Source organism: Pelobates fuscus, chromosome 12 (genome assembly GCF_036172605.1).
Source record: "Pelobates fuscus isolate aPelFus1 chromosome 12, aPelFus1.pri, whole genome shotgun sequence".
NCBI lineage: Eukaryota > Metazoa > Chordata > Amphibia > Anura > Pelobatidae > Pelobates > Pelobates fuscus.
This window is the reverse complement of record NC_086328.1, coordinates 2,876,309-2,892,934: the sequence shown is the minus strand read 5'-3', so window position 1 is coordinate 2,892,934 and position 16,626 is coordinate 2,876,309. Positions and strand designations below refer to the sequence as shown.

The following is a 16,626-nucleotide window of genomic DNA, read 5'->3' as shown; positions in this document are numbered from 1 at the left end:
GCTTAATCCGTCCACTCTTCTTCTACTCCCTGAGGGGGGTATCTATTATGGATTTATCACAGATGAAACCTACATCTTCCTGCTCTGTGGATGTATCAAGAAAGTCATGCATCCACATTTGTCATTTTATGAAGATGAGACACCTCTTTGTGAAGGCCCGGATTACGCCTTCTGCACCATGTGGTACAAGCCAAACATTTCCCCCGAACCTTGCTATGAAGATGAGCTTTACCACTGGACCGATGTGAAGCTCACTGCACAAAACTTCTATTGTGACTCTGAAGGTAATAGCATGGTCTTGGTCCAGCTACCTCAACAACTCAACTACCTCTACCGCCATTGGGATACCGCTATCCCACATATTCCTGTTACCAAGTTGAAGACAAGGTCATGGAATGATCTTGGGCCCATGGCAAAACTATGGGCCACCATGAATGAAGAACAGGTACAGGAAAATGGTATTGCCAAATACTCAACAACTGACCTTCTAGAAGCATGGCCACGCCATTTCCTGGAAAAGGAATTTCAAGACTTGGTCATAAAGAATGATTATGACCCAGAAACACCTCATGACTGTTTTGAACAGATGAAAATGGAAACAGTGCACTTACCAACTGTGCATGAGAATCCATTACCAGATCCGGATTTTACCCTGTTTGTGGACGGATCAAGATATGCCGATGAAGGAGGAACATATCACACAGGATATGCCGTAACCACAACAGACGAAGTCATCAAATCATCATCCTTACCGCCAACAATGTCTGCGCAAGAAGCTGAATTACAGGCTCTGACTTCAGCATGCAAAATTTCCAAAGGAAAACGTGCCAACATCTATACAGATTCAAGATATGCTCTGGGTGTGGCACATGACTTCGGCCTAATTTGGAAGACAAGAGGATTTCTTACCACCGCCGGTACACCAGTCAAACACAGCACTGCAATCAAGGAGCTAATGGATGCCCTCCTACTTCCCGAAGAAGTGGCCGTTTTGAAAGTCAAGGCCCATGGGAAATTGGATACAGATGAAGCAAAGGGCAACCATTTAGCTGATCAGGCTGCTAAGCTAGCGGCCAGGGATCTGCAGGAAGTGGATGAAGAAGTGTCCGGACAAGAAGAAGAAGAAGAAGTCCCTATTTTTGCTCTGCAAACTCTTCCTACTGATTTGCGAATTTTACAAGAACAGCAAGCTGCAGTCACTCCTGAAGAAATCCAGAAATGGAAAAAGAAAGGAGCTGTCCAAAAGGACGGAATATATTACAACAACTTCAAATTTTGTCTTCCCAGAAATCTATATCCAGCAGTTGTCCAATGGGCACATGGGCCTGCACACCTGTCAAAAGAACTGATGGCCGCCCTCATACAGAAGTATTATGAAGCACCTGGAATCACAACATTGATCAATAACTTCTGCAAGGCCTGTGTCATTTGTGCAAAATGCAATCCAGGAAGACCAATTAAGGTGCCTGCGAAACACCTGGCAAAGCCCATGTACCCCTTCCAGCGAATTCAAATTGACCACATCCAAATGCCCAAGAGTGGGCCCCATGAATATGCACTAGTAATAGTGGACATGTTCTCAGGCTGGCCAGAAGCCTACCCAGTGGCCAATATCACTGCAAAAACAACCGCAAGACGCCTACTTACAGATATTGTATGTAGATTCGGACTCCCAGAAGTCCTTGAGAGTGATCAAGGCCCAGCCTTTACAGCAACTGTGACTAAAGAAATCTGGACTGCTCTAGGGGTGACTCTAGCCTTCCATACCCCTTACCACCCACAAAGTAGTGGTAAAGTGGAGCGCATGAATGGCACTCTAAAAACCAGAATGTTAAAAATGTCACAAGAAACAAAGATGCCCTGGCCAGAAAGCCTACCAATAGCTTTATTTAGCGTTAGGCACACCCCTAGAGGGAAGCATTCACTGTCCCCATATGAGGTTCTATTTGGGACAGCACCCAGACTAGGTTGTTATTATCCGCAGCAGTTGCAACTCCAATCAGATGTTTTAGTAGACTATGTAACTGAACTTGCAAGTGTCCTAAACAAAATACATGCCCAAGTTTTCACTTCAATTCCAGATCCCGAATTGGATACAGGTTCCCATAACCTACTTCCCGGAGATTGGGTCCTGGTCAAGAAGTTTGTGCGGAGAAATACCCTAGAACCGAGATTTGACGGTCCATTCCAAGTTCTCCTGATTACCGCAACCTCCATCAAATTGGCCGGTAGGCCAAATTGGATCCACGCTTCCCACTGCAAGAAATCTCCTGCCCCAGAGGAAGCGAATATCGCACAAACATGTATCTCTGGTACATCTTCTCCCTAATTAGCCTTATAAAGGCCCAGCAAGTAGCCATTACCAAAGATATTAGTGGGTACACCTTCTGGTATAATTCATCGTGCACCCAGGTGGCTACTTATACCTTTGACTACTGTGATATTGTAGAATGCCCATTTCCCACACCACAAATCCAGAGCATCTATAGAGATATCCCTCATTCGAAAGACCCATATGTTTGTGTAGTTGACAAGCAATGGGGGCACAATTGTGACCATTGGGGGGCGGCGGGATGGAATGCCGGGCCTGCCTGGGGTTACAAACCAAAAAGTGCCGTATCTAAAGTAGATGACCATGGTAGATCCCTCCTCCAGAGAATGACTTTGAGAAAGCCTGGGGGGAGTACACCAATGAAACTAATCCTTAACATTGAGCATCCAAGCCCAACAGATGCGGACCAGTATGTGATGGGAATGTATTGGAAAAAGGGTTCCTATAAAAAGTTAGGGCATTTCTACCTTAAAGATATGTGCAACTCTTCTGAATGGCAAGGGGCCACCCATATGGTCCCTAACCCATTAAAACCTCATATCCAGACCTTTCAAGACATGATGGCCATTGCTAACCCCCCTTTTGAAGATACCATGGCCGCTGAAACATGTTTTAATGATGTAAATCTATGGTTGGAATGGATGAAATATAATGCTAATAAGCATAATAGAACTGCATGTTATGTGTGTGGCGGTGCCCGGCCTCACCTGGGTACCGTGCCTTTAATCCTACCAGTAGATATAGAAGAATGTGTTTTAAGCCTTTTTGCCTATCACTATAATTTTAACAGGTCCATATGTATTGCATGGACAAAGGAGTATCCTCTCCTAACCCAGGATGTCAAACCCCCAGATGGTATTACCGTGTATAAAGGTAATTACACTTGTTATGCTAATTACGATGGAATAGGTAAATTCTTGGGTAACTTCTCTAAGGGGTATTGTGCTACCTACAGAAATGTCTCTATGAACTTGTTGCAGTTTCACACCAGGTCATTAGGGGATATTTACTGGTTGTGTGGGGATTTACAGCTAAGATCCAGAATGGACAAACAGTGGTGGGGGGAGTGTACTTTGGCTAAAGCTATCATGCCTATACATATCATCTCTGACACACACCTCGCCACCCACGGGTCCAAACACACTAAGGTTAAGCGTGACGCCCCAGTGAAAGGAAGTTTTGATCCTCATGTGTATATTGATGCCATTGGAGTGCCTAGGGGGGTGCCCAATGAGTTTAAAGCAAGGGATGAAGTTGCCGCAGGATTTGAATCAATTTTCACCATAGTTACCGCAAACAAGAATTTAAATTGGATAAATTACATTTATTATAATCAACAGCGTTTTGTTAATTACACCAGAGACGCCCTCCAGGGGTTGGCCGAACAGCTACAGGCCACATCCCAAATGGCTTTCCAGAATAGAATGGCCCTAGATATGATCTTAGCCGAAAAAGGAGGGGTTTGTAAAATTTTACCCGACACCATGACATGTTGTACCTATATCCCAGAAAACACAGGCCCTAATGGTAAAGTTACATTAGCCATAGAAAAATTAAATGACCTGTCTGAAGAATTAAAAAGGAATTCTGGGGTAAAAGATCCCTGGGAAAGATGGTTTGGTTGGATGACAGGATGGCAAAAGGCTTTAATGCAGATTGGTATGGCTATACTAATTTTTCTTTTTATTTTTGCTCTTCTCTTTTGTTGTATCCTCCCATGTCTGAGAAAATCCCTCATGAAGACTGTTGACTAAGCGGCACCCACTTTCACCCATCTCGAAGTTGATGACCAAGATTTCCAAGACGTCAACTCACCCTGTCTGCCGCTGCAAACAATCCCTTTTGTTGATAAAGTGCAGGAATTCTAGGAAGGGACTAGCTTAGGGACAGCATCTGTCAGTGAATGGTAAAGGCCCCGTGTGGAGAAGTGGTGGGTTAGCTGCCATGGGACACCCATGGGTGTGAAGTGTTCGAGAGCCATACTGACGGATGAGTTAGCCTATTAGGGTCAGCTCTAGGGATAGACTTGCACTTTGCATTAACACCTAGCTAGCGGCCACGGGGTTTTCTGTGCCTTTGGGTTAACACGTCTTCTGATACTAACATAATAAAGTTTTTATCTCTTAGAATCTAACATTTCATAGGGGGGACTGATGTGGGATTATTAAAAATCCTTATTGTACTTGTATTGAATTATTGTACTAACTCCATTTTAACTTTATACTGTGATGATCCTCCATTTTGTCCTCCTAACCTGACTTCTTCAATCCTCCATTTTGTCCTCATGACTTAACTTGTTCATTTTAAAACTACATTACGTGACTGAACTTCTCAACCCAATTAGTACAGTAGACAAAGACTGTGTTTTCCTGCAAGGACAAGTACCAGGAGGTGCTGGCTACTCCTTAAGACTTGCTGGCTACTCCTTAGAACTTGTAAGATAGTATAGTTTGAAGGCCACAGAACACAGTAGTAATGAAATGTTCTATTCATAAGAGACCTTGCACCTGGACATGAAGCCTGATATCATTGACCGTGTAAAATGACGCTTAGGACCCCCTTGTCCCCACCCGTGTCCAGAATAATCCCACCTCTGGTGGGTGGACACGGGACTAACCTCTTAATTTTTTGAACCAATAGGTAAGACACTAACACCGACACTTAACAATTAATCCAATTGATGATGTTTATTTGCTGATATTCTAATAATCAATGATGACGCAAAATGCCTCTTAAAAGGGCCTGCGCGCCCGCTTTTTCTTCACTTGCCAATAAACTTTCTCGAAGTTATTTTAACCTGAACCTTGTGTGTCAGACTTAATTACTTCAGCGTATATACGCAATTTAATTTTATTGATTTGGACAGGAACAGATAGACATTTGAACATTTTGGTTTACTTTCAAAAAGTACCATAACAGGCACACACAGTAACCAGACCATCACGGCATGCCATGTAAATGGCCACACACAGTAACCAGACCATCATGGCATGCCATGTAAATGGCCACACAGTAACCAGACCATCACGGCATGCCATGTAAATGGGCACACACAGTAACCAGACCATCACGGCATGCCATGTAAATGGCCACACACAGTAACCAGACCATCACGGCATGTCATGTAAATGGCCACACACAGTAACCAGACCATCACGGCATGCCATGTAAATGGCCACACACAGTAACCAGACCATCACCGCATGCCATGTAAATGGCCACACAGTAACCAGACCATCACGGCATGCCATGTAAATGCCACACACAGTAACCAGATCATCACGGCATGTCATGTAAATGGCCACACACAGTAACCAGACCATCACCGCATGCCATGTAAATGGCCACACACAGTAACCAGACCATCACCGCATGCCATGTAAATGGCCACACAGTAACCAGACCATCACCGCATGCCATGTAAATGGCCACACAGTAACCAGACCATCACGGCATGCCATGTAAATGGCCACACACAGTAACCAGACCATTACCGCATGCCATGTAAATGGCCACACACAGTAACCAGACCATCACGGCATGGCATGTAAATGGCCACACACAGTAACCAGACCATCACGGCATGCCATGTAAATGGCCACACACAGTAACCAGACCATCACGGCATGCCATGTAAATGGGCACACACAGTAACCAGACCATCACGGCATGCCATGTAAATGGGCACACACAGTAACCAGACCATCACGGCATGCCATGTAAATGGGCACACACAGTAACCAGACCATCACGGCATGCCATGTAAATGGCTACACACAGTAACCAGACCATCACGGCATGCCATGTAAATGGCTACACACAGTAACCCGACCATCACAGCATGCCATGTAAATGCCACACACAGTAACCAGACCATCACGGCATGCCATGTAAATGGCCACACACAGTAACCAGACCATCACGGCATGCCATGTAAATGGCCACACACAGTAACCAGACCATCACGGCATGCCATGTAAATGGCCACACACAGTAACCAGACCATCACGGCATGCCATGTAAATGGGCACACACAGTAACCAGACCATCACGGCATGCCATGTAAATGGGCACACACAGTAACCAGACCATCACCGCATGCCATGTAAATGGTCACACACAGTAACCAGACCATCACGGCATGCCATGTAAATGGGCACACACAGTAACCAGACCATCACGGCATGCCATGTAAATGGGCACACACAGTAACCAGACCATCACGGCATGCCATGTAAATGGGCACACACAGTAACCAGACCATCACGGCATGCCATGTAAATGGCTACACACAGTAACCCGACCATCACGGCATGCCATGTAAATGGCCACACACAGTAACCAGACCATCACGGCATGCCATGTAAATGGCCACACACAGTAACCAGACCATCACGGCATGCCATGTAAATGGCCACACACAGTAACCAGACCATCACGGCATGCCATGTAAATGCCACACACAGTAACCAGACCATCACCGCATGCCATGTAAATGGCCACACAGTAACCAGACCATCACCGCATGCCATGTAAATGGACACACACAGTAACCAGACCATCACGGCATGCCATGTAAATGGCCACACACAGTAACCAGACCATCACCGCATGCCATGTAAATGGCCACACACAGTAACCAGACCATCACCGCATGCCATGTAAATGCCACACACAGTAACCAGACCATCACGGCATGCCATGTAAATGGGCACACACAGTAACCAGACCATCACGGCATGCCATGTAAATGGCCACACACAGTAAATATGGGCATCAGAGGGTACCTTTGCAAGGTCCAGCTGCCTGACTTTGCTGCTCACATTTTCTGCCAGGTTACAGGTAAATGTGATCATTCCGGAGAGCTGCTCTGCATCACCTTCTATCAGCTGCAGGTTTGGTCTGAGGAAACAAAGAGCAAGAAAGTCTTACAATATGACACAATGTATGGACAGACACGCTCCCACTAATTCCCATTCATGGTGTATAACCCCAATCAGAGCTTCTCTCCCTGACACTTTACAGGAGCCTTTCCATAATTATACACCGTGACATGGGGCTCACAGAATGTGACAGGCAGCAGTCACCATGAAATATATGCTGGGGTCGGAGAGTGGGGAATAAAGAATGGGGTTTTGAAAAATGGAAACTAGTCAAGGTTGTGAAAAGGGTCAGGCCCAGGGCTCATCTGAACTTTCCGTTAACCACACCCACTAGGGACATTTCAAGAAAAGGTTAGCGGTATTCGGTGATACTTGGATTGAGAATTGGGTATTTTGGTCTATGTGAGCCACACCCCCTTAATGTTTTTGGAAATCATCAGGAGAAAGAAAAAAAAAAAAACAGACTAAGTGAATGTCCCCCACTATTAAGGTTTCTCTGATAAAAAGAAATACTGAACTTTCCAATTAATTTGCTACACACTCCATGGGAAATTTTAGAAGTCAACTTGTATCTGATAGACTCTGGTAGAACAGGTTTACAGCTTGCTTCAAGCGTCCAGTCAACATAGTTTACTTAAAACTGCCCTAGGAGCAGCGGAAGCCACTACCATTCTTTTAGATTAAAGGGACACTCCAGGCACCCAGACCACTTCTGCCCATTGGAGTGGTCTGGGTGCCAACTCCCACTACTCTTAACAGCAATAATTACCTTGCAGGGTTAACTCCACCTCTAGTGGCTGTCTACTCCCCCTCTACTAGACAGCCACTAGAGGGCACTTCCTCCTTCATAGCACAGATTATCTGTGCTAGAGCGTCGCTGGACGTCCTCACGCTGTGTGAGGACCTCCAGCGTCGCTCATTTCCTCATAGAAAAGCATTGAAAATCTTTTTTTAACGCTTTCCTATGGGGAGCGCTAATGCGCATGCGCGTCATCGCCGCGCATGCGCATTAGGTCTCCTCGGTCAGTGGGCGGGATCAGTCTCACCCACCGGCCGACGGAGACAGTAGGAGGAGCGGCGCGGAGGAGGAGACAGCGACGAGGGACATCGTCGCTGCCGCAGGTAAGTGACTGAAGGGGTTTTCACCCGTTCAGTAACCGGGGATTGGGGGGTGGGAGGGAGGGGGTACCTCCAGTGCCAGGAAAACTGATTTTTTCCTGGCACTGGAGTTTACCTTTAATTCTTTGTTTTGATCATTCCACATACGAGTAAAGCACATACAACCATGACAGCATAAAATACAGGGACAATTTCAGTATAATAATTTGTAGAAAAATGGACCAGTTAGAGATTCACCTGAGGCAGAGATTGACAAATATGTTCTAGGAGCCATTTAAAAAAGTTAGGAGACAGTTTTTTTAAAGCGATTTTTAAGTTTAATTTTCAATGAGAAAAATGTAATTCTTGAGAGACACTATAGACACTAGAACCACTACAGCTTAATATATAGTATATACAGCTCAATGTATAGTATATACAGCTTAATGTACAGCATGCAGCTTAATGTATAATATACAGCTTAATGTACAGCATATACAGCTTAATGTATAATATACAGCTTACTTTACGGTATATACAGCTTAATGTAGTTGTTCTTGTGTCTATTGCCTGTACCTGCAGTACCTTTCAATGTAAACACAGTGGCAGTGTTCACATTACTGCCTAGTAACAGTCACTCAGATGGTCACTAGAGAGTCCTTAGTTCAGCATCTCCACACTCTGTATGGAGGTGCTGAATGTTCCCTGTGACGAGACCAATCTCGCCACATTGCATTGGAGGAGCCTGGTTGCCTGCCTGCTGCCTTTGGATTATGGCAGTTAAAGGGTTAATTTTACTGTACAGAAAGATTTATTTCTTCCTTTCTGCACAGCCGTTCGGTAGATTCTAACAGCCTTTTTTCAACCTCCCCAGAGCCGTGGGAAGCCGGCCGGCGCTGTTAATGGGCCACCCAGAGGCTGGCGTGTGCCCTCCATCTACCTCCCTGAAGCCACGGTTAAGCGTGTGCCGGCAATTGACCACCCAGTAGCTGCGGTTAACCGCGGCTTAATTGATTGTTACTGGGTGGTCGCGGTTACACCTAGCCGCCACACGATGGCGGTGTTCTGGAGCTCCCTGGGCAGCCAGAGCTTTTTGCCCGGTTTTCCTACGCCAAACCCGGACACTGTGTCAGCTAAGCACCGCTGAGCCTCCAGCCCCTGGTTCTAATTTGTACCGATTTAACGAATGTATGTAAATTCGGTATTTTATGTTGGGGGAATGTTTTAACCCAGATAGCCTGCCATGGAGCCTGTTCGTGGAATTAAAGACTTTGGCTCCATGGCAATTAAACTGTATTCGTGTGGTCTGAGTGCCATTCACCTAATAATGTGCACCCAGACCTGAGCTATCTGGGGATATGTTACATGTATATATTTACTGTACCATTTGTCCCATTATATATTTTAAAGTGATAGTCTGTCTTTGTGTCCCCATGTGCATAATGGCGATTTGCCTTTGTCCTGGGAGATAATTGAATTACTTCTCAATTATCGCCAGGGCAGAGGGGAGGAAGCCAGGATGCATTGTGGGGATGTTTTCCTGCTGTATGTCTGTAATTGGTACTTGTCTGTCCATTGTTACAGTCTTCCATCTGGTCCCCTAGGGGAGTGTCCACCAGGTGGGAGACCTGCATAAATACGGGGGCAGGTAGCCCTCAATAAACAGACCACTGCTTGACCCACAACACGGAGCCTTGTCTCGTCTTTGGGGGGATTCACTGTATGCTGATAGGGACTGACTGCCAGGAATGTAAGCCGCTTGGGAGCTTTTCCTGTTCGTCTGCTAGCAGCTATTCGTGAGGTTCCAGTTCGGGAGTTTGGAGTGCTACCTTATTCCCTTGTATGCAGTTCGGGAGTTTGGTGCATTCACTTATATCCAATTGTGAGTTTTGGTGATTCTACAGTAGCTGTGCCTGTCTGTGAAAAGGGGATTATCGTCTAAACGATTTTTACCCCTTGTCTGCTGAAACGGTCTGTAACATTCCCCATAGAGAGTAATTGATTCAAGGCATCTCTATGAGGAGATGTTGATTGGCAAATTGTTTTTCCACGCATGCACAATATCCTCCCTTAGCTGAGATCTAAAGACTGATTATTTCAGCCATGGAGGCAGGACCAGCAAGTGCGAAACGGGCATGGCGTGGGGAAAAAAACAGGAGTTAAAACACCTCTTGTGCAATTGGAGAGGGACAGGTACCCAAAAAGACACACACACTGACAGACTGTGACATAGACAGAGATACACAAACACACACTGAGTCACACACAAACTGAGATTTTTGTTTTAATTGAAATCGACCCAGCCTCCATACCTTTGGAAGAGCTGATTGGATCTTTCCCTGGGGTCCAGTGGGGCTGCTCTCTTCCTGCATGCAAGGGGGTAGTACTCTACCTGCAGCGCTTCTCTGCTCCCTCGCATACTTTGTAATGATACGCGGTCCGGAGTGACGTCATATTCCGGCTCATTAAACAGTGTGCGAGGGAGCAGAGAAGAGCTGCAGGTATATTACTGCTCCCTCATGTGCTGCCTTCAATGATCCAAGCCGCCGCAGACTGCGGATTTAAAGAGCTTACATCCCAGGCCCCAAGACGAAATTTCTAGTCATCATGTCGACCTGGGATTTGTCAAGCTCTGCCCTAAGGGTATAGGAGTGTCAGTGGGTGATGGTTGGACAACTAGATACACTATTTCCCTGTGGTGATTTGCCTCCCTCACCGGTTGTCAAACGTTAACCATGGGTCTCCTGTCCGGCTGCCAGGATTAAGTGGAGGAGAGAATTGGGCCTGCAATATGCAGGGTTTAATCCTGCCTTGGAACAACTTGGAGGCAAGGATTGAGAATTGTTGTGGTATGGATCATACGGTCACCTTTCACCACTGCATAAACAAATACTTTTATTCCAATGATATCCTCCAGTTTTACCAAGTTCCGCTAATCTCTGAATAAATGAATGACAAGGTCCGCAGAGACTGCTTTTCATACCCCATGCGCTGTAAAGCCAGCATCTTGTTTTCCACTGTATTCTGCTGGCCGAGCAGCTCCTCGAGCTCTGATCCCACCACTTTCTGAAAGATAGCAATAGTCTGCGGTGTATAAATCAGTCAATTATCCCAATCAATTAATATATTTATATATAACTAATCCAGTGTATGGGGCAGGGACACTTTTTTTGTAATTTTTCGTTTATTGAAATTTTATAAGGAAACAGTGGACATATTAAACAGAGCCAGAACAAATAAAAATAAACAGATGATGAATTTAACAGAGATCACAGCACATTCATGTGATTAAAGGAACGCTATAGGGTCAGGAACACAAACACTTATTCCTAACCCTATAGTGTTAAAACCAACATTTGCCCCCCCCCCCCCCTGGGCCCTTCATGTCTCCATAAATATAGCACAATCTTACTGTATTCAAGCCTGAAGCTGTAACTCTGCATGCTGTTAGACTCAGAAAAACAAGCAGTCTGCTGACATCATCAGAAGTGGTAGCCTGACCCAATCACAATGCTTCCCCATAGGATTGGCTGAGACTGACAAGGAGGCAGATCAGGGGCAGAGCCAGCATGATTCAAACACAGCCCTGGCCAATCAGCATCTCCTCATAGATTAATTGAATCAATGAATCTCTATGAGGAAAGTTCAGTGTCTGCATGCAGAGGGAGGAGATACTGAATGTTTGGATGCATTTTAGGCAGCCATGACCCAGGAAGGATCTCTAACAGCCATCTGAGGAGTGGCCAGTGAAGTTATCACTAGGCTGTAATGTAAACACTGCATTTTCTCTGAAAAGCCTGAAGGTAATGATTCTACTCACCAGAACAAATTCAATAAGCTGTAGTGTTTCTGGTGACTATAGTGTCCATTTAAGTCAGTATGATAGCTCAGTGATACCTGTGGGCACAGTGCATTGCATACCTACATGGATATTCCTAGCAGTTATAGGACAAGTCTAGAGGGGATTCCCTTCCTTATGTGATGCTACTCAATCTGCTGTGACAACAGCAAGCACACAGAGTTAAAGTATCGCAGCCATTGCAAAACGGTTAGTAAGTCACCGGTATTTAATCCTATAGTGGAGTCAAATCCCAATGAACAGAACAAGTAACACAGAACACAAACAGGAAATAAATTATTCTCCAGTATATGAACTCATTTGGAATGAAAACCAAAAGCTGAAACAGAGGTCTCAGCCGAGACTGGACCCGTCACAGCCTTGTAAACCCCTGTGACCACTGGCCATGTTTTGCGGTACAACCCCCCGGGGCTGCACGTTTAGGGGCCCATCGGGTGGCCCATGCTCTTAGGGCGACGTTATTTACGGGGCACGGTCAGCGTTGCAGCGCTTTAACAGCGCAACTGGGCCCTCTGTGATGAAGTCAGCTTGGCAGTACTCTAGCGTGTTTACTAGGACTGATAAAGCTACATTTAATTTCTACATCCAACTTAGCAGTTAGCCTGTAAAGCGTGGTTTAGCACTATTTCAGCCGTTGCCCGTTCTCAGTATACTCTTGCGACCCATTTTTTTGCTCTCCACAAGTTTAAAGGGATAATCCAGACGTGGACCCCTTGCTCACGGTGCCTAGGGAGATATCAGCTATGCCTCACTGATGATGCCTAACAAGGCTGAAACGATCGTCTGGGGTTGCTGTGTCTCTCATGCAGATGGAACTTGCTGGCATTTTGGATCTGGACTTCCCGTATGGGTGGGACCAGTCTGATATGTTTCAGAGTTGTTCTCTCTGTAATGGCACAAGATGAGCAAAAACCAGCTTGAGAACTGAGCGGGACCGACCGAAGGGCAGGCTATTTCAGCTGCTGCCTATTCTCAGTATACTCTTGCGACCCATTTTTTTTTTGCTCTCCACTATTCAGTGTTTCTATCAACTGCCAACTCTAGTATAAACATGTTTATTACACTTAAAAACGTGCAACCTTCTACAATGCCATGATACAGTGTGTTATATTGCCTGCTTCTCGCTATTGTGGCAACACAGGTCTGTGTGTATATCTTTGCAAGAAAAATAAGGATTGACAAAAAAAAAAAAAAAAGTATAGACAGAACCTTATGCTCTTTCAAAAGAGAATAAAGTTAAAAAGGAATGGTTGGTATCCTTTAAAATGGCTCTATCACGTTATATTTTTTATTTATGGGCAGTTGAGACAATACATACAGAGCATCGGAGTCATATGACATGTCCAGAGTCAGGGAGAATTACACATGCATCCATACATTACACGATCTCCTGGTCCGAGGAGTCATAGCTCACTGCTTTTTATAAAAATTAACAACATAACCCGAACCAAATGAAAAAAGACTGGTGCCGCGTTTGGAGTGTTTGTGTACTGTGCACCTCCTGCTGCACCACAGGCTATTACTTAAGTCGGATTTCATCCAAAATGGATCTTTATGAAAAGCTCTTTTGAACAGTGTTTATCAGTACTTCTTTGAAATCAAAACAAACACGAGACAATGGAATTAATCATTTGTCTTATGGAATGGGCAATCTTTGGTCTCACGTTGACACCTAACACAAGAAGTCACAGGAGCTAAAGTAGTATGGTGGGAAGAAGACAGCAGTCATGAGTAGTGATAGCTTAACGTTGCTACACTATATAAAAAACTAACAAATCAGTGAATATACCTCCTTCCATATAGTATAATAATTACATTATTTATTCACAGTGTAGTTTGAAACAATATTGTTTCTAAGGTACACATCGTGGTTGAACGTGTGTAGACACCTGACATTTACACGAGCTTTCTGGACATCACAATTCAAAAGCACGAGCAATTCTGTGCCTAATCAACCAAACAAGCTTTCTGGCGACAGCCGAACATGGATGAGAAGTTCTGGTTTGCTTTCCATCTCAAAAGTCTTCAGTGGGGTTGAAGTCAGGGCTTCGTGGAGCTGGGTTTACACATAGGTCACGGCAGTACTGGAACCGGAAAGGACCTTCCCCAAACTTACCACAAGGATGGAAGAAGCAAGTCTGTTAAATGTCTTTATATCCTGCAGCATTAAAGGCAGGGGGAGCAGATCAAGCATGTTTTCAGGGACATATATACATGTTGATAGGCAGCACATGAAAAGGATTGCCCTTAGTATGTAGAATTCAGAATGTGTATAAGATTAACAATTAAGCAATGAGGATTCCTGCAGAATATGCATTATCAACAATACTGCAGTGCAGCCCTTTTCATCAATATGACAAAATTACATGTATCCCCGAAAACATGATGGATTTGAACACTGATTAATGAAGCAGTTTTTGTGTACAGGTCACGGCTCTGCACTTTCACGGCTCAGTTCTCTGCCATTTAGGAGTTAAATCACTTTGTTTCTGTTTATGCGGCCCTAGCCACACCTCCCCTGGCTGTGACTGACAGAGCCTGCATGGAAACAAAATGGTTTCATTTTCAATAAGATGTAACTTTATTTAAACATTTTTATCTCCTGCTCTATAAATAGAAATGTAATCACACAAAGTGATTTAACCCCTTAAGCACCAAACGTCTGGAATAAAAAGGAATCATGACATGTCACACATGTCATGTGTCCTTAAGGGGTTAAAGGGACACTATAGTCACCAGAACAGCTACAGCTTATTAAATTTGTTCTGGTGAGTAGAATTATTACCTTCAGGCTTTTTGCTGTAAACACGGTCTTTTCAGAGAAAATGCAGTGTTTACATTACAGAAGATATAAAATATGGCGTATACTGCGCCCAAAAATTATACGTACATACACCTCTGCGAGGAAAAGTGGGTAAAATACCTCGGAATAATAAAACAGAAAAAAATAATAGTGCAATACAGTATATAACAGTGCAAATTTTTGTGCTAGGTAACTGTAAGAAAAACACTCACATACGGTAGAGCTATATAAGAGCTCTACTTTTTTCAGCGTGGACGGTATAATCCCCGTCTAAGGATACAGGATGGTAAACGATGGTATTGGTCTTCCAAATGCACAATGGGGATGAAAGAGAAAAAAATGCTCTGATGGTGTAGTAAGTACTATAAAATCAGGGTAATAGGATAAATTAATGTACTTACAATTTGTAGAGCAAGGACCTGCTCTAGTTATCACAGCATGGGTGGTACTATCCCCACCTAAGGATATGATGGCACCAGGTAGTTAACAGGACATAAAAAAGTAAGTAAAAGTGACACTTTTGATAAAGCCTCTGGAGAGGCGAAACGCGTCAAGTGGGACCCCCTTCTTTTGGACATTTGTACCTATATTTATATATGTGATATTTTATAATAAATAGTCTATTTTAATTCATTTAGACATCTACCTTTTATTATTTTACACTATTACTTTTTTATGTCCTGTTAACTACCTGGTGCCATCATATCCTTAGGTGGGGATAGTACCACCCATGCTGTGATAACTAGAGCAGGTCCTTGCTCTACAAATTGTAAGTACATTAATTTATCCTATTACCCTGATTTTATAGTACTTACTACACCATCAGAGCATTTTTTTCTCTTTCATCCCCATTGTGCATTTGGAAGACCAATACCATCGTTTACCATCCTGTATCCTTAGACGGGGATTATACCGTCCACGCTGAAAAAAGTAGAGCTCTTATATAGCTCTACCGTATGTGAGTGTTTTTCTTACAGTTACCTAGCACAAAAATTTGCACTGTTATATACTGTATTGCACTATTATTTTTTTCTGTTTTATTATTCCGAGGTATTTTACCCACTTTTCCTCGCAGAGGTGTATGTACGTATAATTTTTGGGCGCAGTATACGCCATATTTTATATCTTCTGTTTCACCCATACACAAGGTTTGGGAATCCTTGTATTGTATACAGCAGCCCCTATTGTTATTTTATGTTATAGCGAGCGCCTATACACCCTGTTTTTTCTTCCGTGTTTACATTACAGCCTAGTGATAACTTCACTGGCCATTCCTCAGATGGCTGCTAGAGGTGCTTCCTGGGTCATGGCTGCCTAAAATGTATCCAAACATTCAGTATCTCCTCCCTCTGCATGCAGACACTGAACTTTCCTCATAGAGATTCATTGATTCAATTCATCTCTATGAGGAGATGCTGATTGGCCAGGGCTGTGTTTAAATCATGCTGGCTCTGCCCCTGATCTGCCTCTTTGTCAGTCTCAGCTAATCCTATCGAGAAGCATTGTGATTGGATTAGGCCACCACTTCTGTCAGAGGAAGTTCTCAGGCAGAGGCAGCAGCTTCAGACTTGTATTCAAGTAAGATGTTACTATCTTTAGGGAGGCAAAGGGGGCCAAATAGTGGTTGTAACACTAGAGTGTCACGAATACA

At 44.2% G+C, this 16,626-nt stretch overlaps 1 protein-coding gene across 1 annotated transcript in view; it reads right to left on the bottom strand.

Moving 5' to 3' along the window:
- The window catches only part of COG4 (component of oligomeric golgi complex 4), a 42,230-nt gene that overhangs the window by 25,339 nt on the left and 265 nt on the right, over nt 1-16,626 (bottom strand). The window contains exons 2-3 of the mRNA XM_063438053.1: nt 11,297-11,379; nt 7,120-7,234 (exon numbers count right to left, since the gene is read on the bottom strand). Coding sequence (XP_063294123.1) covers nt 7,120-7,234; nt 11,297-11,379 — 198 coding nt within the window. The remainder of the gene's footprint in view (nt 1-7,119; nt 7,235-11,296; nt 11,380-16,626) is intronic.